Source organism: Aquarana catesbeiana, linkage group LG01, assembly GCF_042186555.1.
Source record: "Aquarana catesbeiana isolate 2022-GZ linkage group LG01, ASM4218655v1, whole genome shotgun sequence".
Taxonomy (NCBI): domain Eukaryota; kingdom Metazoa; phylum Chordata; class Amphibia; order Anura; family Ranidae; genus Aquarana; species Aquarana catesbeiana.
Window position 1 is genome coordinate 192,534,301 of NC_133324.1, and position 26,216 is coordinate 192,560,516.

General features: G+C 40.9%; 1 protein-coding gene across 2 annotated transcripts in view; it reads left to right on the forward strand.

The window, feature by feature from the left end:
- Positions 1-26,216, forward strand: part of KCNN2 (potassium calcium-activated channel subfamily N member 2) — a 295,300-nt gene that overhangs the window by 51,780 nt on the left and 217,304 nt on the right. For both annotated transcript variants that reach the window (XM_073624634.1, XM_073624635.1), the window contains exon 3: positions 3,220-3,638. In XM_073624634.1, the coding sequence (XP_073480735.1) occupies positions 3,220-3,638 (419 nt within the window). The remainder of the gene's footprint in view (positions 1-3,219; positions 3,639-26,216) is intronic.

Genomic DNA, 26,216 nt, shown 5'->3' on the forward strand with positions numbered 1-26,216 from the left:
GATCTGTCCGCCATAATGTCGCAGTGCCGATAAAAATCGCTGATCACCGTCTACTAGTAAAAAATAAATAAATAATAATAAAAATGCCATAAATCTTTCCCCTATTTTGTAGATGCTATAACTTTTGCGCAAACCAATCAATATACTCTTATTGCAATTTTTATTACCAAAAATGTAGAAGAATACATATCGGCATAAACTGAGGAAAAAATTATTTATTTATTTTTTTAAATTAGTTATATTTATTATAACAAAAAGGACAAAATATTGTGGTTTTTTTTTTTTTTTTTCAAAATTGTCGCTCTTTTTTTGTTTATAGCGCAAAAAATAAAAACCGCAGAGGTGATCCAATACCACCAAAAGAAAGACCTATTTGTGGGAAAAAGGAGGACGTCAATTTTGTTTGGGTACAACGTCGCACGACCGTGTAATTGTCAGTTAAAGTAATGCAGTGCTGTATCTCAAAAAATGGCCTGGTCATTGAGCAGACAAATCTGAAGTGGTTAAACACTGGGATAAGTGTATAAATGTAGAATGGTGCCCTGGTTTGACTAGAACGCCCCTTGCAGTGACCACTTTGGATGGTGCTGTGATAAATCACAGTAAAAAGATGAAAAATCACCAGCACTTCATTAAAGATTCTGAAATTTATTTCAGTGAAGTGTCATAAATGTCAAATTTAGGCTGTATTTGACCTATATGACATTTTACTAATACACTTGTGAGAAGCACTGTAGTGACATCACCAAATCAATCTCGCCCTATATCTTGTGAGACTAGTAATCACAGCCAGCAGTGCCTTTGATGATGTTACACTGCAGATATGCTATAAAGCTATGAGGCTCAAGGCACAGGAAGTGCACTGGTATTTTTTTAAAGGAATTCTGCGCAAAAGGTAGATTTTTCAGGGTACTGCTTTGACACCGTTAACCTTTGTACATTTTCATTACAAAATAGCAAATTTCCACTGTACAAGTTCAGACCCACTTTGAGGCATCATGCACACTGGGCGTTTGCCCAGCTCCTCTAAATGCCTTTTCTCTTGTCAGGAGAAAAGAAGTAAAAAAAAAAACACATTTGCAAACACATTTAGGTACGTACAGACGTGTCAATTGTTTGGGCATTCATTAATTCCACTGGCCAGAATATTAATTTGTTCTGATTATCAAAGTGAATGAATGCTCAAGCCCTAAATGTACCTAGTGTTTAGACACGTTTAGACGTATTTACAGGCATTTAGGCGTGTCAAACATTTTTCTACTCAAACATTCCTGTCTTCAACATGCAGGTGATTATTTTTTCAGCCTCTAATTGAGCCTCCGTCAGGGCTCAATTGCCAGTCACCTTTAGGAAGTCGTCAGCGGCAAAGCTCCCCTCCCGCCCTCCCTGGATTGTCGCGGCCAAATATTTATGTGGTTGGGTCACCTTTTCTAATGAGAAGGGGGACAAATATTATTAAATTTATGGTTGTTATAATACAACTCGAGCTATAAAAGCTGATATATTTATTTGTATTTATGCTGGATAACGTTATTGATGAATTCTGCTGAAAGAATTATTATAGAGTTGTTTAATGATATTTGACATTTAATATGTTAAACCAATAAATAAAGCCATGGCCAATAAAATTTTATCAATCCAAATATATTGTCTAAGTGTATTTATTTCAATAGCTGTCTGAAAGAAAATTTAGCTGAAGTCCCATATGCCTGTAAATGCATATGTGTGTATGACCACATTGGCTAACATAAAGGGACATAGAGGCTGAAAAAAAAAAAAAAGACAAACTCACTGAAAAGTGGCGTTTTTTTATGCTCAGTGTGCATGAGGCCTAACAAGTGTAAAGAGAGAGACCAAAAAATTGCACTGAACCACTAAGAGCTACTTGTAGTAACTAACAATAAACCTCTATATTTAATAGAATAATATTATTAAACAATCTTGTAAAAATGAGAAAGGCATATAAAAATGACTACTGAATATTGCAGTATTGACTAAAATATGTTCTCATTGAAAATATAATGTCCTTCCCCCTTAAGAGAAAACTGGAGCTACAGTACAAGTTACATACATGTAGTTGCACAGTGTGGTTACAAAAGGACGTGTCTGAAATTTTACTACCATTTTTTATGCCTTTAGGTCAGCCAGATCTAAAATCTTTGTGTGCAGTGATAAACACTTCCAGATCTGTTCCTTGGGTAACAGAAAAGCTTCTTATAGGAGACCCCTAGTTATATTTTGAGGTGATTTGGTATGTATGAATGTTGGACACATACCTAGAAGTATAAGTGCGTTTTTTGTAACCATGACAGCAAAATATGTTGTCTCGCTATTTGAGTAGCTTAAAGTATATGTGAACCCAGGTAGGTGTGGCGAAAGAGCAGTCCACTGATCTTCCCAGTGAATGTCTCTGAAGTCTTGGCCATAGGAGGACCAGCAGGCTGTGCTCCCAGCACAGCCAGAAAACTGACCACGCTGAGATGGATGTGCTCTCATGCCTTGCGGGGTAAATTTTAAATAGGAGAGCAGGGGAACTGGCACTGGTAGTTCACAAAAAGAAAGCAAAGAGAAGAGGATACTTTTTTTAAACACTAGTGCAAGTTGCAACAGACATATATCAGGAATATGAAATGTTAGGGCACCATATTCTTTAAATCTGTATAAGTAAATTATGTCATGTAAACCAATAAAGCAAAAAATACTTCACAGAATAAAAAATCCACCCTTGCTACATATACTAAAATTGATGGATTTTTGAATTGTACTTCTATTTCTTGCTGAAACCAGGAGCTATAATTATACTTTTACCTTCACCTCTACCTAAATCAGTGTTTGAATATTTAGCTATACCTAATTACACCATTAAAAGCGGCCCAAAGGTTTGAATCTGCTGGTCTCTAGGATCCTGTCTGTTAAACATTTCAGCCTCTGTGCTCGTGTCGCAGTGTGATGAAACAAGAGGTTTATGCCAAGTTATACTGACACGAGCCCTTTGCTGGCTTTGAGTTTGGAATGTATTGATAACGGATCACAAGGTGGATGAAACCAATTTTTAGGCTTTAGATAAAACAATCCAGTGCAGTGGGTGGTCGTATTCAGTAGAGTTCACCTAAGCCTGAAATAATATTTTAGGGTCAATTTTATATGAAATTTTATAATGTTAGTGGGCTTAGATACACAAATAAGAGAAGCTGCTGATTAAATGTCTTCTTGTTGCAGTTATTCATGGTGGATAATGGAGCCGATGACTGGAGAATAGCCATGACCTATGAGCGCATTTTCTTCATCTGCGTGGAAATACTGGTGTGTGCAATTCATCCCATACCAGGAAATTACACTTTTACATGGACAGCACGACTTGCCTTCTCTTATACCCCATCCACAGCTACAGCAGATGTGGATATTATTTTATCTATACCAATGTTCTTAAGACTATATCTCATTGCCAGAGTTATGCTTTTACACAGTAAACTTTTTACTGATGCCTCTTCACGAAGCATTGGAGCACTAAACAAAATAAACTTTAACACACGTTTTGTAATGAAGACTTTAATGACAATATGCCCTGGAACAGTACTGTTGGTTTTTAGTATTTCATTATGGATAATTGCTGCATGGACTGTCCGAGCCTGTGAAAGGTAAGATTTTTAGTTTATTTTGCATTTATTTTAACAATTTCTTCTTAATTCCTTGTCTGCTTTTAAAGAGTGTATCAATTCTAGATAATATGGTGACCTTACCAAGTCTATTTTAAGAGTAGATCTTTTTCAATGGCTGAATGTTTGGGTTCACAAGAATAGGGTCCTCTGCATGGACAAAATTGCATGAAGCTTTTGAAAGCAGAATCCTAATGATGATCATAGATAGGACAGTGAATCTTGGTTATTTAATTACTGCCTAGATTTAATTCCTTACAGGTGAGATCCTTTTTGATATTGCATTGCTCATTGCTCATGACAACTAAATAGATGTTGCAATTATACATTGGAATAAGCTATTGCTGTCATGGTTACCAAGGAGGATAGTCAAAACAAATCATTAGGTGTTATATATTCATATGGTAGGCATGAAGGAAATTCTATAGAACAAACATCATTATCTAGGGTTGATTTAAGTGAAAGCATATCCTTCATACATTTCAGGGAACCCTGTAATGAAAGAAATTTCAGTACACACTCAGTGAAGTCTTGGTAAAGCCAGAACTCCTGTATTCCGGCTGTTGACTGTTCTGGCTCTGTGGGCTAGAGTTTTGAAGTCAGGTGATTAGCAACCATGTGTCTATTTTCAGGAGGGTTCAGAAATGGCACCATATTTGTCTCAGCACATAACTTCTTTCATCTGATGCTTTTCAGTGCCTGTAATTTTAAGATTCAGTTTTGATATACAGCTGGCTAAATACAGATTTATAATTACAATAAAGGTTAAAGTAAATCAAACCTGGCCTGAAAAATGTGAAAGTGATGACTGCGAGTACTTGTATGGAAGTGGTGACTGCAAGTACTAATGTTAGTATATTAAGTGATCATTGTAGAGCCCAAATAGTACTTGGGGTCTCAACCTTCCTCCAATCCAAGCTTTAGCTCTGCAACTTCCTATCATTGAGACTTACCTGTTAACAAGATATCCAATTATACAGTTGAATTACAGGAGGAGGTGGGGCTTACCTTTTAGGAAGGAATGGTCCTAACCTTGATTTGGAAGCTGGGGCCATGTGTACAGCCTACACTTAGGATCCAGGGAGCTTTTTTTTAGGTCAGGTCAGGTTTCCTGCTAGTAAGCCTTTAGTTTGTAATCATCAACTTAAAAACATACATGTTAAATGAGAAAAAAATATGTTTTGTCGTGTAAATTTTGTGCTATGTTCAGCTTCAAATAATATACCATAAATCATCAGTAAATCTATGAACTTTTGAAATAGTCAGACATTGTAAATATTTGCATTTTTTTGCCTGCTGGTACCAGTAGAGGTAAGATAATGAAATATGAAACATCGGCTAAATGTGATAAAGTCTGCTGTAGCAGAAGCACCAGAAGCATTTGTTCACTTTGCAGGGATTGTATGGACAGGAAACAGTTTTTGTTACCTTTCTGTACAGTTTATACACAAAACAGGGTTCTTTACATTCTTCTCATAGCCATACAGAGAATATTCCGTGCCACTTTGGCTGCCGAATGCATTGATCAGTCAGAGATTGGGCCATGTTGGGCTTTTCTAAGGGCTTGACAATGAGTACTTTAGAGTTTCAGAAGAGCTCATTGTTGCACAGTGTAATCTCAGCCTGTAGTAAAATATCTGCATGATGAAAATAATCCTTTTCTTTTCTTGCAGAAAAAAAAGAAAACAAATATTAACTGGAAATTTGCCAATTCTAATCTCTGGCCAAGTCCCCTGTGTACTTAGCAAAGGATGGGAAGATGTCTTGCTGCCCATTGTTCTGGGAGACACATCTACCACTTGGCCTCAGTCTTCTCTTTTCCATATTATCACATCAATGTATCATAACTTTTAGGATACTTAGGCAGTTCAACTAGCTCTGATCTCAGGGATGTCATTAGCATTATCCACTCCTAAACTACCCACTAAACGGTTGTATTGTGAGTACCATCAAGGCTTTGAGAAAAGATAAGGTTTGACCATGAGTTTAACACAATGGTGGGCTTAAAATGGCAACTAAGAAAATGCTGTGTATGTTTTAACTCAGCAACTGTACAGTTGGTTATGTTGTCTGGCAAAGTGTGCGATAAGAGTAATACAGCTCTACAGTTTCTTAAATATTTATTTTAAGGTGAAGCCAGACAGACCCTGTCATAAAGAAACCTATGCCGTTACCTTTTATTTACAAAATTTACACCTGATTTTGTTTCATTGGAAATCCCACAAGCAGAGTAGGGTGAATTCCACTATGGCTTTTCCCCTGGCAGGTGTGCTGAGTAAGTTCAGCTCAACAAAGCTATTGTAGTCATTGTGTATGAGTGTCAGTTCAAAGAGGGCAACACTGAGCTGTAAAGCTGGAGGCTGATGCACTGCTATTGCTATAGTAACCTATTATTTGACTGCTGTTATTCCCAAAGAAGAAAATGACCTGGAACAAAGGGCAAATTCAGGACATGGACTAAGTAAGGCTCTGGGTAGATGGTGATCAAGGCTCAATCAAAGTTGAAGTATACTCTAAAAAGTTATTTTGAGTTATGTGTCTTTTAGAGGATCAGTTCCTTCACTTCATAATAGTAAAGGTGACAACATGTCACATCGTTTCTCAGATGGTTGGCCACAGGGTTGTAATGTTCTGTGTACCCTGTCAAGGCAAATTTCGTAATGACGAACTTTCCTGGACTGTGTTAAAGATTCCAATAATAGTGTCAGCCAGGTCAGGATTTCTGTTAGCTTTTAGGTAGACCTCTTATGTACAAATTGTTGCGGTGAGATGTTTTCTCCTCAAGTAGATAAGGGATCTGAGATGGGTGCTATGTTTATTAGGTTTTTGTTGTAACTGCTGATTTGCCTGAGTCTGTGAGCCTTGGGTTTCACTCCCAAATAGGAACATGACTTGGAACAAGGGACCTGTTCAGGATATGGATAAATCAAAAAGCTCAGTTGAGCAGAAGCTTGTTTTTCCATTTACAGTGCCTTAAAAAAAGTATTCATACCTCTTGAAATTGTCCACATTTTGTCATTTTACAACCAAAAACGTAAATGTATCTTCTTGGGTTTTTTTTATGATAGACCAACACAAAGTGGCACATAATTGTGAAAGGAAAATAATAAATATATTTTTTCCAATTTTTTTTACAAATAAATATCTGAAAACTGTGGCGTGCATTTGTATTCAGCCCCCCTGAGTCAATACTTTGTAGAACCACCTTTCTCTGCAATTACAGCTAGAAATCCTTTTGGGTATGTCTCTACCAGCTTTGCACATCTACAGAGTGAAATTTTTGCCCATTCTTCTTTGCAAAAATAACTCAAGCTCTGTCAGATTGGATGGAGAGCGTCTCTGAACAGCAATTTTTAAGTCTTGCCACAGATTCTCAATTGGATTTAGGTCTGGACTTTGGGTCATTCTAACACACGGATATGCTTTGATCTAAACCATTCCATTGTAGATCTGGCTGTATGTTTAGGGTCGTTGTCCTGCTGGAAGGTGAAACTTCGCTCCAGTCTCAATTCTTTTGCAGACTCTAACAGGTTTTCTTCTAAGATTGCCCTGTTTTTTTCTCCATCCATCTTCCCATCAACTCTGACCAGCTTCCCTGTCCTTTCTGAAAAAAAGCATCCCCACAACATGATGCTACCACCACCATGTTTGACGGTGGGAAAGGTGTGTTCAGGGTGATGTGCAGTGTTTGTTTTCTGCCACATATATTTTTCTTTTAGGCCAAAAAGTAAAATTTTGGCCTCATCTGACCAGATCACCTTCTTCCACATATTTGCTGTGGATTCTCGCAAACAGCAAATGAAATTTCTTATGGCATTCTTTCAACAATGGCTTTCTTCTTGCCACTCTTCCATATCGGCCAGATTTGTGGACAGAATCTCCCACCTGAGGTGTGCATTTCTGCAGCTCCTCCAGCATTACCATGGGCCTCTTGGCTGCTTCTCTGAATAATCCTTTCCTTGCCCGGGGCTGTCAGTTTAGGTGGATGGCCATGTCTTGGTAGGTTTGCAGTTGTGCCATACTCTTTTTTTCATTTTCGGGAAATGGATTGAATAGTGCTCCATAAGATCTTCAAAGCTTGGGATATTTTTATATAACCTATAACCTAACTCTGCTTTAAACTGTTCCACAACTTTATCCCTGACCTGTTTGGTGTTTTTCCTGACCTTCATGATGCTGTTTGTTCATTAGGGTTCTCTAACAAACCTCTGAGGGCTTCACAGAACAGCTGTATTTATACTGAGATTAAATTACACACAGGTGGACCTTATTTTTTAATTAGGTGACTTCTGAAGGCAATTGGTTCCACTAGATTTTAGTTAGGGGTATCAGAGTAAAGGGGGCTGAATACAAATGGACGCCACACTTTTCAGATATTTATTTGTAAAATAAATTTGAAAACTGTTTATTATTTTCCCTCCACTTCACAATTATGTGCCGCTTTGTGTTGGTCTATCACATAAAATCCCAATAAACTACATTTACATTTTTGGTTGTAACATGACAATATGTGGAAAATTTCAAGGGGTGTGAATACTTTTTCATGTTCACAAAACTTTATCCTGCACCATTTATATACGTAGATTATTCTCTGCACAACCTTAGTGCAAGTGAAATTAACACTATGTTTAATAAAAGAAATAAAAACAAAATATAGACAAAAAATCCTAGTTGCTGCTTGCACTGATATCCACTTTCCCACACCTAACAGAAATGCACACAAACTTGTATAAGACACATGCTACTTTCATTTATAATCTATATTCGGTATATACAAACTTTGCCACACAAAGCAATTGCATAAAATCTTTCAAAATCAAAGATAATTGCATGTCAGCTCTGTTCCAAACCATATTAATGTTTTTTTTATGTGCACCTCAAGAAAATAACAGTTCTCAATTAAATAAATCCATGTAGCATGATCATTGATTATTCCTCTATATGCTCGTCACTGTCCCTGTGCACTGTTGCCTATGTGAGTTCCACCACCATTCACTCTGTGCTCTCACCTGAACAACCTGATCTATAAAGACAGTAGGTCACAATTCACTTTCCTCTTCAGTGGGTCTCAATCGTCTCCTTGGAATGTGTCCAAATTCACCAACACACTGCCTCCTCTCTCCAGATCTTGATGTCAGACACAGCGTTATTACACAATACTGTACATATCCAACAGCTCCTCAGCTAAATTATGGGCTGATCTTAAAGTGGTTCTTCAGTCGTTACTTTAAACATGAAAAGTCAGCAGCTACAAAAACCATAGCTGCAGACTTTTAATAAACAGACACTCACCTGTCCAAGGATCCAGCGCCGGCCTCACCTGTTTCTTCACTGGTCTTTGGGTCCCTGGCGCCCTCATGTTGTCTGTGGGCAGCCGGCTATGACTCCTTGTGGCTTCACAACTGGATGACTACTGTGCACGTGTGAGCCACACTGCACTTTGTGAATGATCCCACAGCCTTCTGTGACCTGTCCCAGAAGAGTGCGGGCGGGGGGGAGGAGAACTTCCCATCGAATCTTCTAAGTGATAAAAGAGGAAGTGGGAGCGAGTGCCTGGCAAAACTAGGTACCCGCTCCCCCTTCCCAAATAAAATATTCCAAATATGGCAGAGGAGGGAGGAGAAAAGAGGAAAAGCAGAACTTCCTCTTTTGGGTGAAGTCCCGCTTTAATCTCTAGAACTCTGCCCTCTTGCTCCTCTTTTAGTCTAAGTTTTGTGTGACTATCCTGTACCTTTCTGCACCATACTGGTCTTGAGTGCCTGCAGATGGGAATATAGCTGTTTGCTATGATGGTGAGCAGTTCTGATGTTCACTGTGCCATGTATAGGAACAGGAATGCTCAGTGTTAGCGACTCTCCACTATCACCGCCTGGTCACACCTCCCTTAGTTTATGTATTTAGGAGCTTGACCCCATTTTGGTTTAGGTTTAGGCATAACATTTAAATGGACACAGGTTCACTTTAAATAAATAAAACAGTCTTGAAAAATAACTGTGCTTATCTCTGTTGGGCTTTTTAGACTGCACATTACTTTATCCAGGGTTACACAGCAGAAGGAGTCAGCATATTTCACTTTTTTTTTTAACTCATGTGTGTTACTTACTAACTTATATTACTGTATAAATAATTCAGCTTTGCCAGTGCCAAGCTTTGCCAAGTATGCATTAAGCAACCTGACAGTAGTGCTTTTTTTATTTTTTATATAGGCACAAACAAAATGAGATGTTATGCAATGCAAAAAAAAAAAAAATCTGGTGTTTCCCCTTTGTGAATAATAGTAAAATTATAGATTCTTAATAATTATGATTATTATTTGCATACACCAATGCAGACATGTATAACACAAGTTTCCATAGAAGCAATATAAAATTTATGGTGTGGAGAGGGGCTCATCTGGGGTAGTCATAGATAGAAATATGTGTTGCAATATCACTGTGGAACCATAGTATTCAGAGTATGTAATGGATATCCTTTTTTGATTTTTTTTGTGACCAGGTTTATAATGCATGAACCAGCATTTAAAGTAGAGTTCCACCCAAAAGTGGAACTTCCGCTCATCGGATTCCTCCCCCCCTCCGGTGTCACAATTGGCACCTTTTAGGGGGGAGGGGGTGCAGATACCTGTATAATACAGGTATTTGCACCCACTTCCGGCATAGATATCCGCAGAATATTTACGCCACTTCCCCCCCCCCCCCCCCCCCCGCTGTCTGCTGGGAAACACACGGGTCCCAGAGACAGCAGGGACCATCCGTATTGCGCTGCGCGACTCGCGCATGCGCAGTAGGGAACTGGGAAGTGAAGCCGCAAGCCTTCACTTCCTGATTCCCTTACCGAAGATGGAGGCGGCATCACCCGAGGACCGAGAGACGGTTCGACCTCGGGTGCCAACATCGCGGGCACCCTGGACAGGTAAGTGTCCATGTTTTAAAAGTCAGCAGCTGCAGTATTTGTAGCTGCTGACTTTAAAAAAAAAAAAAAAAATTGATCCCCTGCAGATTTTGTAAATTTGCCCACTTACAAAAAAATGAAAGGTCTATAATGTTTAAATCATAGGTGTATTTTAAATAATAGAGACAGAATATAAACCAAAAAAACATAAATCCACCAAGTACTAAGTCATGTTTTGCTTGGGGATCAAATACTTATTTTACACACTGAACTTTGTATCGTGTGTTTTTTTTCTGGATTTTTGATTGATATTCTGTCTCTATCATTTAAAATACATCTATGATTTTCAAAATCTGCAGGGGATCAAATAATTATTTTTCTCACTGTAGGTCAGCCCATTGGTGTTAATCAGTGGGCTGCCCTATGCACGACAAACCCAGGAATAGTAGCTCATGGAGCATTTTGCTGCTTTCTGGTTTGCACGTTTTTTACCTTGCATTTTTGTTTCACATTTTGGTGCATGTTTGCTTCCTTCTTTTGGGGTGACATTAACAATTAACAGCAGCGCAAAAGCGTGCAAGTTTTTCACACATGTGAACAGAGCATTAAAGTGGTTCTATAGACTAAAGGTTTTTTTCCCTTAATGCATTCTTTGCATTAAGGGAAATAACCTTGTGTGTCACAGTGCTGTGCATGAGAGCAGCGACTCTCTGCTTTCTCCCTCTTCACAGGGCATATTGATAGCAGCGGGTACTTTTGGCTCCTGCTGCTGTCAATCAAATTTTTCTGACAGCCTACATAAGTGGCCCAATAGAAAGCTTCTTTCTGTAGGAGCATTCGTCCAAGAGGAGGAACCAGGAGCGCCGGCAGGGGACCCCAGGAGAGGGGGATCAGGACTGCTGTGTGCAAAACCGTTGCACAGAGCAGATAATATGAAGTATGAAGTGTTTCTTATTTTATAAAAATAAAAAAATCAGAGCTTCACAATCACTTTAATGTTGACTGAAGTATATACCTCTCAAGTATTTTATGTAGCCCAGAGTAGTTGCAGTTAATAAATATAACTGTCACACTAAGCACGTTTGGATTCACGTACACATTGCAAATAATTCATTAACCCATTAAGGTATTGTAGACTTTGTCTGGTAATTCAAAATTCTAAATGTTTGCATCCAGGCGCAGCTATTTTAATTCCAGAATTTATTTATATGTAGCTTAACTAGTTCAGCTCTAGAGCAAAATTTTCCATTAGCTGACTTTATTAAATGCAAATTTTCTACAAAGAACTTAATAAATGGAATTTTAGTGCAAACACACACTATAATACCCATTTTTTTTTTTAAATATAAAAGATGAGGTTGTGTTGAGTAAAGAGATGCCAAACATGGCAAGTTCTAAAATTGCTTGCATCAGGGATATTGCAAAAAAAAAAAAACTATGGTACCCAAAAATCTTTATAGGTGATGATTTAAAAGCCTTTACAGCTCATCAGTTTAGAGTTACCCAGGAGCTCTTGTGCTAGAATTTTTGCTCTCCCTTTGACTTACCTGCAATTTGTTACTTGGTGCCACCGTGGTTTACATACGTGTGCGCATCCTAGTTGTGCATTTGCGTTTGCGCATGTGTGCGGGGCAATGGGGGTTACAGGAAGATTTTTAAACACATTTTATTATACATTTTTTAACATATTTCTTTTATGTATTTATTTTTATTTGATTACCATCACAATGGGTTAATAAACCCCCATGTTATAGCATTGGGCAGGTAACTGGTACTCTTTTTGGAACCACAGATCAGCTTGGTTAGATGTGCCCCCTGGCTGTACTAAACAGGAAATGGTGGATGTGAACTGGAACACAGTATGTCCAAGGAGCTGGACTAGTCAAACAAACATTTATTGGGGGCGTGGCTTGCAACTGATGGAGTAGGACGCACAGGGCTCTAGCTCCACCGAACATCCGTCCATTCATCCTGTTTACCTGCTCCTGAGACCACTCCAAAGCCTGTCTTTTGGCTGTACCAGCTCCCTGCGACCTGCTTTATACTCCGGTACCCGGGGATTGGGTATAATAGATGTCCCAGTGGGGAAGGTCTCGTTAACGGCGGTGGACCATGTGGGGCAAGATGCCGCCTGCTCCCTGCGCTCAGCAAAGGAGGTGGCAATAAAGCTCTTCTCCAAGCCAGGAGAAAAGGACAATCCTCCCAGGAATGAACCCCCAATCCTGGATCGAGCAGAGCAGGAAGATAGATATCCCAGGGGCGGCATGGCAGGAGGATCCCACAGATAACAAACGTATGGCACACAGTGAGTACACAGGCCCCCCTCCCTGCAGCTAAGAACACAGCTAGCCCAGCAGAGCCTGCCATGGAACCTACGCTGAGGGATATTCTGTCAGCAGTTACCTCTTGTAACACAGCTGTTACAGCCCTGACCACTAAAATCAAAGGGGTTAAGCAGGAGATTAACCTAGTCAGGCATGATATTCAGAAGCTATGTGACTGTACCACTGCATTAGAGGGGAGACTGAGCAATGTTGAAGATGAGGTGGCACCATTTCTGAGAGAAATACATCACCTGCAGTCTCACTTCTCTGGCCACACTGCCCGTCTAGAGGACATGGAAAATAGACTCAGACGAAACAATGTGAGAGCAGTGGGGATTCCAGGGAGAATAGAAAGGAAGAACCCGGTGGCTTTCATAGAAAACTGGCTTACCAGTACCTTTGGTAAACAATCATTCTCCAAGATGTTTGTAGTTGAGAGGGCTCACAGAGTCCCAGCAAAGCCACCCAGACCTGGTGAACCCCCACGTCCATTCCTCTTTAAAATGCTCAACTTTAAAGACAGAGATGCAATATTGCACCATGCCGGAACCAAGGGAGACCTCATGAAAATTGATAATGCAAGAATATCCTTTTATCCTGATTTTTCTGTGGAAGTGCAGCGCCAGAGGGCCAAATTCACTGAGGGGAAAAAACGCCTCAGAAAATACGCTGTTACTTATGCAATGCTATACCCATCTAAACTTCGTGTCGCAGCTAACGATGAGACTTACTTTTTTTAAAATCCTGCTACTGCCTCTGCCTGGCTAGACAGAGTGGAGCATTCTCTGCCGAGAACACCCCCTCATGCAGTTTAATTGCTGATGTCCCCTCTATTATGGGTCAGGGATGCTACAACAGGAGCTTTGGTCATACCTTTTCCTAGCTTACAGTTTGTTTATATTCCCTGTAAGGCAGATTGGTGAGACACTAGGAAATGAGGCTATGCAGCGTTCTAATGAGAAGCACAAAGATGCAAGTTCCTACGAATTGTAGTTTGAACTGAGGCATTGGGCCCCCCCTGTTCCCCTCTTGTCCTACGAGGACGCGATCCTGTTGAACTCTGCCTCTACTAAAGTTTGGAGAGGTAGGGATTTTGTGATAAGAGACGATAAGTTTTTTTCAAGCTTTTTATTTTTACTGTTTGAATTGCTATCAGCCTTTTCCACCCTCTGCCTGTTGCAGGGAGCATAATGTTTTGCCTTATAGCAGTATGCCTGACAAGTGCCTTATTAGGAGATACCTGTGTGTGGGATGTGCAAGTGTGGCGAAATGTCTGACATTGCTTAATATAGTAGATCTTCAAAACTGGGGTTCTAGGAGAAATTATGTGTCTATAGAGGTAGGTATTACTGCCTGGAGTTGTGTCGCAATGGTAAAAAGGCAAATAGTATATTATATTGTGTTCATTGCATTTATAACTATGTCCTATGGCTACTGCACTTAATATCCTCTCATGGAATGTGAGAGGGCTGGGTGATGGAGTGAAACGAGTGGCCTTATTTTCCACTTTAAAAAAGTATGCCGCGGCAGTGGTGTGTCTGCAAGAAACCGATTTGCAGCCTGACACGCTGTCCACCCTTAAACGCGGCTGCTATCAAACTCAGTTTCACTCAACTCACATGGCCTTTTCCAGGGGAGTTAGCATCTTAATAGCTAATACGACACCTTTTACATTATTGCAGTCCCTGATTAACGATTTCTACTTTGCAAAGTGGCGGGTGTCTCCTGCATCATTGCTATTATGTATATCCCTCCACCATTCACCCCAGCCCAGCATTCTAACATACCACTATGGGTAATGGGAGACTTTAACAATGTTCTAGACAGGAAGTTGGATAGATTCTCGACTCACTCCAAAGGTGACGCGGGCTCGAGTGGCCCAACTCCCTTTGCCAAAATGATTAGTGAACTGGGGATGAGGGATGTATGGAGGGAAAGGAACCCAAAGGTGCAGAGGTTTTTGTGCTACTCAGCTTCATACCGCTGTCTGTCACGCATCGATATGTGCTTGGGCAATGCTGCGGCACAGGGTAGGATTCACTCTGCAGCCTATGCCCCTAGGAATATATAAGACCACTCCCCTCTTATCCTAGGAGTTAATTTTTCTCAGCAGAAACAGAATAGACTCTGGAAAGTTAATCCATTTTGGTTTGCATTATTCCCAGCACTGGACCCCATCCCTAAGGCGATTACGCATTTTTTACAAATCAACCAAGGTACAGCCAATCCCACAGTTGTCTGTGATGCATTAAAGGCCCATATGCGGGGTCTTATCATAAGACAGATCTCTACCATTAAAACCAAAACTAAAGAATGGGAAAACCCTGTCCTGCATAAAGCTAGCGAGGCGGAAGCCCAATATATACAAGCCCCAACAGCAGACACTGAGCGAAGATGGCTAGAGGCCCAGGCCCTTTTTCAACAGGTCTCTCTCAATGCAGCTGAAAATAAGAGATTCTTTATCAATCAACCACTTTAATGAAGGGGAAAATACGGGTCACCTCCTAGCAGTGATAGCTAGAGCACAGCAGGGCACTACACATATAGAAGCCATACAGACCCCGCTTGGAGACATAGTCAGTGAACAGGCCCAAATTGCATCGGTGTTCACAGATTTCTTTAAAGATGTATATACATCTAAAGTGAACCCCACAGAGGAGGCACTCTCCCAATTCCTGGACCAATGCCTAATACCAAGAGCTACAGAACAGGAGGTGGAAATGTTGAATGCCCCACTCAAAATGGAGGAACTCTTACTGGCTGTGTCACAAATGGCGAATAGTAATGCCCCAGGCACTGATGGGCTACCGATAGAAACCTACAAACAATATAGTGAAACCCTACCACCAGGCCTAGAAATATTTAATGAATGGTTCAAAACAGGTCGTCTTCCAGACTCCATGGGTGAGGCAGTGGTGGTGGTGCTTCCTAAACTGGGTAAGGACCCTCTACAGCCAGACTCGTACAGACTCATTTTGTTGCTTAACTCGGACGTCAAGTTATTGGCATGAGTACTGGCAACAAGACTAGCAAAGGTTATCTCTGGACTGGTCCATGTAGACCAGTCTGGCTTTATCCAAGCACAGTCCACGGCGCTAAACATCAGGAGGCTTTTCCTGAATGTTCAACTCCCAATAGAAAATTCAGGTAATAGAGCGGTTCTTTCACTCAAAGCTGCCAAGGCGTTTGACAGCATGGAGTGGAACTATCTGTGGGCGGTGCTGACTAAATTCAGATTAGGGGAGGGGTTCATATCCTGGATCAAACTCTTATATGCAGCACTGACAGCAAGGATTAGAATAAACGACTCGTTATCAGAGGCCTTTCCACTGTTCCGAGTTACTAGACAGGGGTGCCCATTGTCACCCCTGCTCTTTGCCCTTGCACTTGAGCCCTTAGTGGCTAGAATTAGAGCATCATCAGATATTATAGGCTTTAGACGGAACCATAGGGAAGATAAAATATCGCTATATGCTGATGATGCCCTACTATACTTAGGGGATACAGCTGGATCCCTAACTGCTGCTATGCAGATCATCGAGCTGTTTGGTGAGTTTTCTGGATTTGCCATTAATTGGCGGTGCTCCTCCCGCTGGATGATCTGCCTTCGGTGCTGCCTGATAGTGTGTCCAGGATACAAGTGGTCACGTCCTTTAGATATTTAGGAATAGTAGTGACAAAAGACCCCAAGGACTATATAACTCTTAACCTAAAACCATTACTACAGAAATTTAAAAATAAGTGTGCTACCTGGTGTGAATTGCCATTGTCAGTCACAGGGAGAGCTAACTTATCTAAGATGATCTGGGCCCTGCAATTGCTGTATATACTGCATAATGCACCAATCTGGATACCAAAGCATTGGTTCCAACGTATAGACTCACAGTTCAAATTATTCATTTGGAAGAATAAGGTAGCCAGAATAAAATTAACTGCCCTACAGTATCCTAAAGACCAAGGAAGAATGGCTGTTCCTCATGCTCAGACATACTTTTTCACTGCACAAATACAGCACTTTACAGGGTGGAATCCGCGCACCCGCGAATGACGCACCAGATCCATCTAAACCTTTACTTATCAATCCTACTACGACGTACTCTGCTCTATCCCATATGGAAATGGGCTTCCCCACAGCCCCTCCCCAATGTCCTACAGTCCGCCTCTTTAAAAAACAGGTGGTATTAAACAGAGATAAAAATAGAGAAATAAATAGTTTTTTTTCCTAGCACACCAATTTGGCAGAATAGGTTCTACACAGAGCTAGCCAAACTCAGTGGTCACGCACGGTGGGAGGCAGCAGGGGTCAAATACTTGCATCAAATTTTTGATGAGACGGGCCTGAAATCTTACGATAAACTGAGAGAGGAGTTTTCACTACCAGGCAATTTTCAATACCAGTATATTCAGCTGAGCCACGCAGCCAGATCTCAGAGCAACTGCTCGTCCCTGCGCTTGGTAGAATCAACCTTCTTGGAATCTGTATATGATGAAACAGAAAAAAGGGATATTATCTCCAGAACCTATACGCAACTGTTGACCCATATACAGGTGCCTGATCTTCGGCCTTGCAGGGAGAAGTGGGAAAGAGACATTGGCCCCATTGATGGGGAACAATGGGAACAAATACTAAATGCTGGACCCTTAGTGTCAGTATTAGCGGCATAGAGACTATCGCACTTGTTCATTTTGCATAGGGTTATAGAACCCCGGTAAAACTGCACCACTGGGGAAGCAGAGATACGCCCATATGTCCTAAGTGTCAGGTTCATCAAGGAGACCTCATACACATGTTGTGGAAATGTCCCTAACTTGTTAGTTATTGGAATAATGTTGTCACGACCATCAACTCTATCTATCAAGTTCAGTTGACTATGGATCCACTGGTGTGCTTGCTTGGAGTCCTGGACAAGGACTTGTACTCCCCTCCTATATACATAGCACTTATTAGACTGCTCTATTTAGCAAGAAAGCTTATAGCGAGGTATTGGCTGTCTACCCGGGTTCGGACGAGCAAGCAGTGGATCCAGGAGGTTAATAACATTCTTATACATGAAAAAAACACCTATTACCATAGAAAATTACCAAAGAAGTTTGAGAAAATATGGCAATGTTGGTTAGGCGCCCCAGAAGTAGCTCCTCCACAACTAGTCCTTAACAGGCTACTACAATGCTGACAGCGCAGAGCTGATGCGTGTACAGATTAAAGATGCATGCCACGATTGACACACATTGTGGAGGGACACAGTAGACAAGTGACATTAATGGTAGAAGGCATACAGTTTTTATAGGGTCATATACCGGTAGAAAGGTATAATGGCTCTGTCAGGCTGAAATGTTTTTCATTTGTTTTTCTTTGGTTCTTGTTTTTATTTTTAATTTTCTTTATTTTTTGTTCCCCTTATTTTTTTGAAGTTACTACAAAAAGCAAAATGGAAGTCATACTTAGCATTTATATAAGTTACACTATAAAGTTTGTATACATTTACCCTGTAGCTGTATAATCGTTTATGTTCTTTGTATGGACTGTATATATACATATTTGTATTGAAAGTGCTTTTTACTTTTGACATAATAAAAACTTTTTGATTTAGGAAAAAAAAAAAAACATTTATTAGAGGGTATATGTGCATTGGCTATCAACATTGTCATTGCTGATTCACAAGCCTGTAGCTTTTCAGTCAGCACCTATTTTTGCCCACTGCTTTCAGGGATTGATGGCTGTGCCAGTGTCTCTAAAATCTATATACAGTGAACTGCAATGATTAGGAAGAGGAGCATGTGAGACACAAATTAAAGTGATATTAACCACTTCAATACAGGGCACTTATACACCTTCCTGCCCAGACCAATTTTCAGCTTTCAGTGCTGTCGCAGTTTGAATGACAATTGTGCGGTCATGCTACACTGTACCCAAACTAAATTTTTATCATTTTGTTCCCACAAACAGAGCTTTCTTTTGGTGGTATTTGATCACTTCTGCAGTTTTTATTTTTTGCGAAACAAATAAAAAAAGACCGAAAATTTTGAAAAAAATAAAAGTTTTGCTTTTGTTTCTGTTTAAAAATTTTGTAAATAAGTAAGTTTTCTCTTTCACTGATGGGCACTGATAAGGTGGCACTGACAGGCACTGATTAGGCGGCAGCAATGAGGTGGCACCAATGAGCGGGCACTGACGATGGGCACTGATATGCGGCACTGATGGGCACTGGTAGGCGGCACTAATGGGTGGCACTGATATGCAGCACTGATGGGCATTGATAGGCGGCACTGATGGGCACTCATGGGTGGCACTGGTGGGCACTGATAGGAGACACTGATGGGCACTGAAAGGCTGCAAAGATGGGTTCTTATGGGTGGCACTGGTAGGTGGCACTGCTGGGCACTGATAGGCGGCACTGATGGGCACTGATACATGGCACTGATGGGCATCCCTGGTGGCACTAGCAGTGGTAGGCATTGGAGTGGGCACTGATTGACAGCTGCCTGGGCATTGATTGGCAGCTGCCTTTGCACTGATTAGTATTTCCCTGGGGGTCTAGGGGGCATACCTGGTGGTCCAGTGTAGCTGATTTCCCTGGTGGTCCTGGGCGGCTTCCCTGGTGGTCCTGGGCGGCTTCCCTGGTGGTCCTGGGTAGGATCCGAGGGGGGGCTGTGCTGATAAACAATCAGCACAGAACCCCCCTGTCAGGAGAGCAGCCGATCGGCTCTCCTCTACTCGCATCTGTCAGACGCGAGTGAGGAAAAGCCGATCACCGGCTCTTCCTATTTACATCGTGATCAGCCGTGATTGGACACGGCTGATCACGTGGTAAAGAGTCTCCATCAGAGACTCTTTACCTAGATCGGTGCTGCGGGGTGTCAGACTGACACACCGCAACAACAATCGCCCCTGGAGTCGCGCAGCGGCTCAATATCCTGCGGACGTCATATGATGTCAGGATATTGAAACCACTTTGCCGTTGTCATTCTGCTATATGGCGGGCAGCAAGTGGTTAAAGTCTTGTTTTTTTGTTTTTAAAAAAACATGTTATACTTACTCTGTGCAGTCCAGATCCTCCCGGGGTCCCTCTCCGGCGCTCCTGGCTCCTCCCTCCTGCTGGGTGCCCCCACAGCAAGCAGCTTGCTGTGGGGGCACCCAAGCAGGCGCACTCCCGAGGCGCGGCTCTGTGTATCCATTCACACTCGGAGCCACGGCTCGGCCCCGCCCCGCCCCCTCCGTCAATGGCTCCCGCTGCTGCCAAAAGCCAATCAGGAGTGCGAGTCCCCAGAGAGGCAAGGCTCTCGTGGACTTTGCTGGGTTGAAAAGGGCTTAGGTAAGTATCAGGGGGAGCTGAGGGGAAGCTGCACATAGAATGCATGAAGGTAAAAAACCTTGTGCCTTTACAACCACTTTAAGGAGGACTTAATTAATTAATTTAGGGAAGGTAATTCCATAGCCATTAATTAAGTCAAACCTCTTAATGTAAAATATTTTGAAAATGTTGTCCACTTATTGGTTACAAATTTAAAGAGCAACTCCAGCTAATTTTGTTTTGAAATTTTGGACAGAATATATTGCTATGTACCATTGGCAAGATTTACCGTATGTGAGGCAGTACACGTGAAAGTGTCTATCAACCACTGTTCTGGTGACAACTGTCAAAATTTGGATTGCCCCGCACTTTCTCTTCCTGTGACAACTGGAACAGACAGTGGGGGGTGAGTATCCCCACCAAAGACACAGACAACAATAAAAGCCAGACAAAGGCCTGACTTTTACCCACTAAATTAAAAAAAAGCTTTAGCTTGAATTCCATTATAATTACCGTGTTAGTTTGAAAAACAAACCTCAAAATACAAGTAAACGCTGGAATTTTACACACTCTAGTGCCATCTGCTCAGCTTTATTTAATAAAATGTGAAGTACATCTAGCCTGCCAGCTACTGATATACATTGATTCAAATCTCCATTACAAATAGTGAAAGTCAAGAAAATTTGAAAATGTTATTACTTTTTCACATTATTAAGGCTGGAGTAAGAAAGACAGGCTATGGATACCAGCGACAACAGCAAAGATTAATTTAAAAGAAAATGAGAACTACTGTGGCAATCAAAATGTGATAATTTTATTTTACATTATGTTATTTTAAGAGCCAAAGCTCCTGGTGACTCATTAAAGTAAGACACCTGCCAGGAACATCACCCTCCAGCAGCACTACCAGAATGACAGTTTCAGCTTGAATCTCAGTGGGAACCTTAGGCATTCCCTTCCAAGGCCTAGCAACAGGAAATGGCAGCTTGTTACACTCAACTGGGGGCAACACAGAAAATTGTATGAAATTAGAGAGGCCTCTTATCCAAAGCCATCAGGGAAAGTTCATCCACTGCTAATTGCTCCAAGTCTTCCTATATTGGATGCTGCACTCCAGGAAATTTCCAAGTAACATCTTTACACTTCACACTGGGGTTTTGACTGGAAGAAGAAAAGCTGACAAGGGCACACATTTTATTGTCTGTCTAGGTGGTGTAATTGTAATATTGCTGTATAATAAACATTCAAATTGCTAATTAGAACTGTATTGTATTACTGACAGTGTCCCCAAAAAGGTCAATGAAGCTAGCCACCTTTTTGTTTTGTTGCCTCATCTAATGCTCTTCTGTAAGCTTTCATCAAAGATCCAGTAAATCAAATAAACTATTTCTAAACCCAAGAACAAAAATGTCATATACCAGTCATACCAGTCTTTTGAGGTGGTGACTGCATTTATTTTGTTTTTCCAGGCTAAGCACATTTTCTGCAATTACAGAAAATGTCTGATCCTACCAGAAAATACAGTGATTTTGTATGTAGCACTATTGTGAAACAGGCAGACACATTTTAAATGGTCGCCAGTTACTTTAGGGAAGGAGGGTGATGGGGAACAGGATACCTCTCAAAACACAGTCTCTGGTTTTCCTGCTTGTCTTTCTACCTTTCTTGGACTGTTACTCATTGAACTACATTATCTGGACACTGAATCTTTAGGTTGGCCCCTTGACATCTGAAGTTCTATTTGTATATCAGACTTTCTGTTTTATCACACAGAATTTACAATGAGGGAAAAAAGTATTTGATCCCCTGCTGATTTTGTAATGGTAGGTTTATTTTAACAGTGCGAGACAGAATAACAATGAAAAAATCCAGAAAAACACATTTCAAAAAAGTTATAAATTGATTTGCATTTTAATGAGTGAAATAAGATTTGACCCCTTCACAAAGCATGACTTAATACATGGTGGCAAAGCCCTTGTTGGCAATCACAGAGGTCAGATGTTTCTTGTAGTTGGCCACCAGGTTTGCACACATCTCAGGAGGGATTTTGTCCCACTCCTCTTTGCAGGTCATTAAGGTTTCGAGGCTGACATTTGGTAACTCGGACCTTCAGCTCCCTCCACATTTTTTCAATGGGATTAAGGTCTATAGACTGGCTAGGCCACTCCAGGACCTTCGTGTGATTTTTCTTGAGCCACTCCTTTGTTGCCTTGGCCATGTGTTTTGGGTCATTGTCATGCTGGAATACCCATCCATGACCCATTTGCAGTGCCCTGGCTGAGGGAGGAGGTTCTCACTCAAGATTTGATGGTACATGGCCCCGTCCATCGTTCCTTTGATGTGGTGAAGTTGTCCTGTCCCCTTAGCAGAAAAACACCCCCAAAGCATAATGTTTCCACCTCCATGTTTGACAGTGGGGATGGTGTTCTTGGGGTCATAGGCAGCATACCACCTCCTCCTCCAAACTTGGCGAGTTGAGTTGATGCCAAAGAGCTTGATTTTGGTCTCATCTGACCATAACACTTTCAACCAGTTCTCTGAATCATTCAGATGTTCATTAGCAAACTTCAGACGGGCATGTACATGTGCTTTCTTGAGCAGGGGGACCTTGCGGGATTGACAGTTATTTTGTGTTTCTTCCATTTGTGAATGATCGCACCAACTGTTGTCACCCCCTCGCCAGGCTGCTTGGCGATGGTCTTGTAGCCCATTCCAGCCTTGTGTAGGTCTACAATCTTGTCCCTGACATCCTTGGACAGCTCTTTGGTCTTGGCCATGGTGGAAAGATTAGAATCTGATTGATTGCTTCTGTCAACAGGTGTCTTTTATACAGGTAACAAGCTGAGATTAGGAACACTCTCTTTAAGCTAGTGCTGCTAATCTCAGCTTGTTACCTGTATAGAAGACACCTGGGAGCCAGAAACCATGCTGATTGATAGGGGATCAAATACTTATTTCACTCATTAAAATGCAAATCAATTTATACCACTCGGCAAGATACATTTCTTTTTTTCACAGGAGAGGCTCTTTACAGGCGCTACACAGGCGCTATTTTTAGCGCTGTAGCGCCCGTAAAACGCCTCAGTGTGAAAGTAGCCTTATGCCCCATACACACGATCAGAAATTCCGTCAGAAAAAATTTTTTTTTCTGACAGAATTCTGCTCAAGCTTGCCTTGCATACACCCGGTCACACAAAAGTTTTCTGAACTTTCGACCGTCAAGAACGCAGTGACGTACAACACTACGACGAGCCGAGAAAATGAAGTTCAATGCTTCCGAGCATGCGTCAAATTGTTTCCGAGCATGCATGATTTTTGCACGTCCAAATTGCATACAGACAAATGCATTTTCGGATAGGAACTTTTTCCGACCGAAAAATAGAGAACCTGCTCTCAATCTTTTGCTGGCTGGAATTCTGCCAGCAAAAGTCCGATGGAGCATACACACGGTCGGAATTTCTGACCAAAAGCTCACATCCGACTTTTGCTGGCAGAATTTCTGATCGTGTGTATGGGGCATTAGGGTTGCCTTCATTTGACATATTTTAGAAATGTTGTCCCAGTACAAATATAAGGAGAATAATGTACTGGTTTTGCCAGCTGTGTCATTTCTATATATGTCTATATAACATCAGTTTGGTCTTCAATCAGTGCAACATTTTCTCTGTTCTTAATATGTGAATTCTAGACAAGCCAATTTCATTCTGGAAAGTATAGAATTTGTATTACCCATAATTACTTTTCCTTTATTGAGGTCTACTATTTACAAGTGAGAGGTACTGTCATGGGAGCCAGGTTTGACAAAAGTTATGACAATTTATTCATAGATTTTAGGGAGCAGATTTATAACCAAGTTCAAAACTTGGTATTCTACATAAGGTACATACCGATATACCGATCATCTGGGATGGAGACTTGGACAGGCTGGTAATAATCACTATCAAATCAAATTTACTCATGTGGTTGATAAAGGCTCTGGTATTTCTTGACCTTGCTGAAAGTGGGGATTTACAGTATTTTCTAGAACAGTGCTTCTCAACCTTTTTCCAGTCAAGGCACCCTTTAAAATGATGCACAATTTCGAGACACCCCTTATGCCCTGTACACACGATCGGACATTGATCGGACATTCCGATAACAAAATCCATTGGATTTTTTCCAACGGATTTTGGGCCAAACTTGTCTTGCATACACACGGTCGCACAAAGTTGTCGGAAAAGCTGATCGTTCTGAACACTGTGACGTAAAACACGTACGACGGGACTATAAACGGGCCAGTAGCCAATAGCTTTCGTCTCTTAATTTATTTTGAGCATGCGTGGCACTTTGTGCGTCAGATTTGTGTACACACGATCGGAATTCAAACGATCGGATTTTGTTGTCGGAAAATTTTATATCCTGCTCTCAAACTTTGTGTGTGGGAAATTCCGACGGAAAAAGTCAGATGGAGCCCACACACGATCGGAATTTCCGACAACACAATCCGATCGCACTTTTTCCATTGGAAAATCCGACCGTGTGTACAGGGCATAAGAGTTTTATATGTTGTAGCTGCATCCACACATTTAGAACACCCAACATTGAGATGGTTTATTCTTGCAAAACAAGTACACTTTAGCACACTGGTACTGACTAGTATTCCAGCATTTGTTCTCCCTCATTTTTTTCTCTATCACTCAGGTTAGCCCAGTGCTGACAGAGAGGGGAGGGGGAGTCAAACAAGGATGCTATGCAGGTGCCATCCTCCTTATCAACCGATAATGTCAGCAGTTGTTTGGAAGCTGTTGGCTGGCCCACACAGTGCCCAAGGTTGTAATTTTTCACAATGAAAATCTGTGTGTTTGTGTAACAAAAAGGCAGACTTGATCCTCCTGCTGGCTTGTACACGGTTTTTGGGCAATTTTAGGCATTTTGCCAAGGCACCCTGAAGAACTGAGAAGTCACCCTGGCTAAAAAAGGCTGATCTAGAACATATTTTAAACTCACATTAGGAAACCCCTGTTTACATGCAGCTAACAGACTCCACCCAAGGTGGATTAGAAGTGTCTCTACTGGTCAGGGCTGTAGGCTGATGAGAACAGGTCCCAAGGATTAGGAGGACTATATGCCACTAGGAGACATTTTGAACTGGAAACTGATTGAGAAGGGATACAATGAAGACGTGATGCAAGTTGCCTTTGAGAAACATGAAACAATACAGAGTAAAAGCAAGTAGAAGGATTATATTTCTATTTCAAATCATTTGAGTGAGATTTGGAGAGCAAAAAAGAAACATATTGAATAAGGTTAATAACTATTATGTTCCTACGCATTTCAGTGACCACCATAATGCAAACCATAAAGGACTTAAGGTGTTTGGTGTTGAATTCATTGAGCCAATGAAGGATGAGGGAATTAGGTTTAGGAAAATATGGGAACGGAAATCTATTGGATTTATGTCCTTAATATCCTCCTTCCTTCTGGTTTAAATGAAACCCTGGATTTAGCTCATGTAGTATAGTCTATTAGATTAATTAGCAGGGAGATGCTCTTCTATTATTTGTAAAAGGACAATTATGTCCTTCATCCATCTTTTGTATAGAGGGCAAACACTCCCTTTATTCATCTAATTATTATTATTATTATTATTATTATTAATCATTTACCCTGTATTCTATACAGGTCCCTTGTTAGGATATTGTTTCTAGCTCTTTCCTGTCCCTGGATTTGATTGCAATAGTGGACCGGCAGTGGAGTGACTGAAGGTTTTTCTCTCTATTAGCACTCCTTTGTCTTTTATTGCCTCTGCCATCCACCGCTATATAATGGTAGTCCTAGTGGTTGTTTAATCATAGTTCCAGCTATGATTCTTATTATATGCATAGCTTTCATTTATTCCTTGTTTTTTTTTTTTTTTTTTTTGTCTAGGGCTGGTAGGATGCATAGCTGTTATTATAGATGCAACTATACAATCATATTGTATAGCCTTTTGTATGTTGGATCAATTTGCTGTCTTTTTAGTGAATTTGCTGTCTTTTTAGTGAAATACCAAGTCCTTTTTTTTTTATACATGT